A 2,845-nucleotide genomic window follows, 5' to 3' on the forward strand; every position below is an offset into this window, starting at 1 on the left:
GAAAGAAAGAAAGAAAGAAAGAAAGAAAGAAAGAAAGAAAGAAAGAAAGAAAGAAAAGGAAAATCTATTTTAAAAACTAAGGAAGAAGAAGACTGGGATATTGCTCAGTGGTAGAACACTTGCAGATGTGTACAAGGCCCTAGGTTCAATCCCTAGCACTATAAAAAATAAAAGAAGAATGGGGCTGTTAAACCATATTACTGCCTGACTCTGTGACCTTGGGCTACTTACTTCAGCCCTCAGGGTCTTGGATTTCCCATTTCTAACAAGACATAATAACCAATAATAAATACCCCCACAAAGGTACCTCTAAGAATGACATGAATTGGTCACACAAAGGGCTGGGAAGGAAGGAACCCCAAGAAGTACTTGGAAGTTCATAGAAGTCAAAGCTTTTGGAGATCAGCCAAGGAGACAGAGAGGTCTGATGTATCAGTCCACTATTCTCCAGCCACACCAGATTCCTGCTGGGTCCCTGAACATGCCAGGCTCTTCCCTACCACAGGGCCTTATACTTGCTGTTTCCTGCCTGGCACACTCCTCATGCATTCATTCCATGCTTTTCCTCAAATACCACTTTTCCAGGAGGTTTTTCCCATGTCTTCCAGGCATGATCCTGGCACCCTACTTAATATCTGTACAGCTTCTGTATCACCTGCCCTTACATTTGTTTCCTTGTTTCTCTTCCATCTTCCCTTCTAGAATGCCAGTCCCTGGAGGATAGGACCTTTTGCCTCTTTGTTTACAGTTATTTTTTCCAGCACCTAGAACAGAGCCTGGCACATAGTAGGTGCTCAGTATTTAATGAGTTGAATAACAAATGACTGGGGACAGTGTGAGCTATCCTTGTACAGGGTAAACCAAGGCAGAAAGGGGTGCCAAGCATCCCTGACTTCCCAGTCTCTCCCTTACCACTAGAGGGCACAAGCTGTTTCAGCCCATGGCTCAGGAGCTAGACTCCACCAAGACAGCAAAGAAGGAGCAAAGATGGATTGATTCGGGGGTCAGGGGATACATTTGGGAAACAAGTGGGCTTCAGACAAGTAGCTCAGGATGCTGATATGGGCATTTGGATTTATCTGGTGTTTAACTGAGAGGAGGTGGCCAGGCCACTCTGAGTATAAATTCCAGCTCCTTGCCATCCTCTGTGGGACCATGATTCAATCCCTGGTTCCCAAGACATCTATTTTCACAAGGGCAAAATGGAAAACTAAGCAGCAGAGTGCCAAGAGAAGGCTCTGGACTTCAAGCAGAATCAGAATCCCAACTCAGCCCCTGTTGGGCGGACTGAAGTGGCTCTCTCTGAGCCTTGGGGACCTGGTAGGATGCTTCCTTAGGGCCACAGAGCCCTCTTACCAGAAATGCCACTTCTGCCATCCAGAATGTCTCGGGGGCCTTCCTTGGCGATAGGCAGGTAATAGGTAGACCCGAAGATATCACCTTCCCCCTCAGCAGCCTCAGCCCCACCCTCGATGTCATCCCTTGGAGCTGGACCGGGCAGTCTTTCTGGGCCTCGAGGATGATCTGGGGCAGCCAGGCCACCTGCCAGTGGCCCCTCCATGGGTGCTGTTTATCTTCACTCAGTGCTTGGGAGGCTCAGAGGAACATTGTAAGCCTGGGGACAAAGAAGAAGATGAGCTTAGCAGAGGTAATAAATGAATTCTTTCTCAGTTTCCCCTCCTTCAAAAACTGCCTCAGTTTACCTTCTAGTCCAAGAGAGCTGAGTAAATGGTACTGAGGCCTTATTCATACCTGTTATAACCAAAGCACCCCATATCCTCAGCATGCCTCAGTCTCCCGTGGCTAACTCCTCTTTTTACCCAGATCCGTCACAGCCTCACTTTTACACATACACACACAGCCACCTCAGTATCCCTCATCAAACCTTCCACCTCTCCAGATTTCTCCCATCACTCACTCACAGTTTCATCTTCAGTTGCTTCCTGGCTTCCCGTGCTTGCACAGCCTATGGCCCTGCTTCCAGTTTCCAGGATCCTAGTCATTTCCACAATTGAGCCCATGCAGTCTCAAGTGCCCCCACCTTTGCCCCTTTACTTTTCTCACTTGGGTTGCCCATATCAATTACTCCTACACTTTTCCACACTCTGACCCTTCCCCCTACCCAGCACCTTAGGGCTCTCCAGATTTATCCCCTTAACCTCCTCACAGCCTCAAGTGACCCTGCCATTAACCCTTTCCCATCTCAGCATGATCTCTCATGCACACGGAGCATGGGATTCTCCACCCTGCCACCCTCCAACAATATTGGTTGCATCTTCCACCGCTATTGATTGATCTGGTCCGAGGACGAAAGGGACCGATGGGGCTCCTGGTCTAGAAATAAGGATCCTAGGGAGTGGGGGCGGCTGTCCTTTCCACCTATAAATACCTTCAAGGTGGCGCGGAAAGTGAAGGACTGGAATGAGGCGCTCTCCCCAGGGAGATGGTGGTGAGGCCAGGCCCAGGCAACCGGGGCGGGGCCGGGGCTCCAGGCCTGGTTGCAGGCACTACCCTCGGGGGGCCTGGGTGTTTTCCAGGGGGCCCGTCCGGGGGCTGGCAGTCTTGGCGGGGGCAGGAGGAGTGTCCCTGCCCAGGCCTGGAGGAAGCACCTGCGGGCGCCCACTGGGGTGGGCACTGCCCTGTGGGGAACCCGCAGGACCTCAACTTAGGAGCACTTTGGCAGCTTAGGGATGGGGGGGCTTGGGTCCAGACGTTCCCCCCCGCCCGAGGGGTCGCAGAGGTGGTTGCGGCGCTGCGCGAGTGCACCCTTCGGGGAAGCCAGGGTCCCAGGGATGCGCCCTCCGCCCGTGCACCTCGGGGCGGGAGACCCCGCGGGACGAGCCGA

The 2,845-nt window shown here is 52.1% G+C and overlaps 1 protein-coding gene across 8 annotated transcripts in view; it reads right to left on the reverse strand.

Annotated features, from left to right (window-relative positions):
- Positions 1 to 2,845, reverse strand: part of Wiz (WIZ zinc finger) — a 27,781-nt gene that overhangs the window by 24,376 nt on the left and 560 nt on the right. For 7 of the 8 annotated variants that reach the window (XM_008830009.2, XM_008830007.2, XM_008830006.2 and 4 more), the window contains one exon: positions 1,357 to 1,615. In XM_008830009.2, the coding sequence (XP_008828231.1) occupies positions 1,357 to 1,561 (205 nt within the window). In that variant the 5' untranslated portion in view covers positions 1,562 to 1,615. Of the gene's footprint in view, positions 1 to 1,356; positions 1,616 to 2,389; positions 2,677 to 2,845 lie in introns of those variants that run through there. The other variant, XM_008830003.3, reaches the window with a different exon arrangement.

Source organism: Nannospalax galili, unplaced genomic scaffold (assembly GCF_000622305.1).
Source record: "Nannospalax galili isolate Female #2095 unplaced genomic scaffold, S.galili_v1.0 scaffold2094, whole genome shotgun sequence".
In the NCBI taxonomy this organism is placed as follows: domain Eukaryota; kingdom Metazoa; phylum Chordata; class Mammalia; order Rodentia; family Spalacidae; genus Nannospalax; species Nannospalax galili.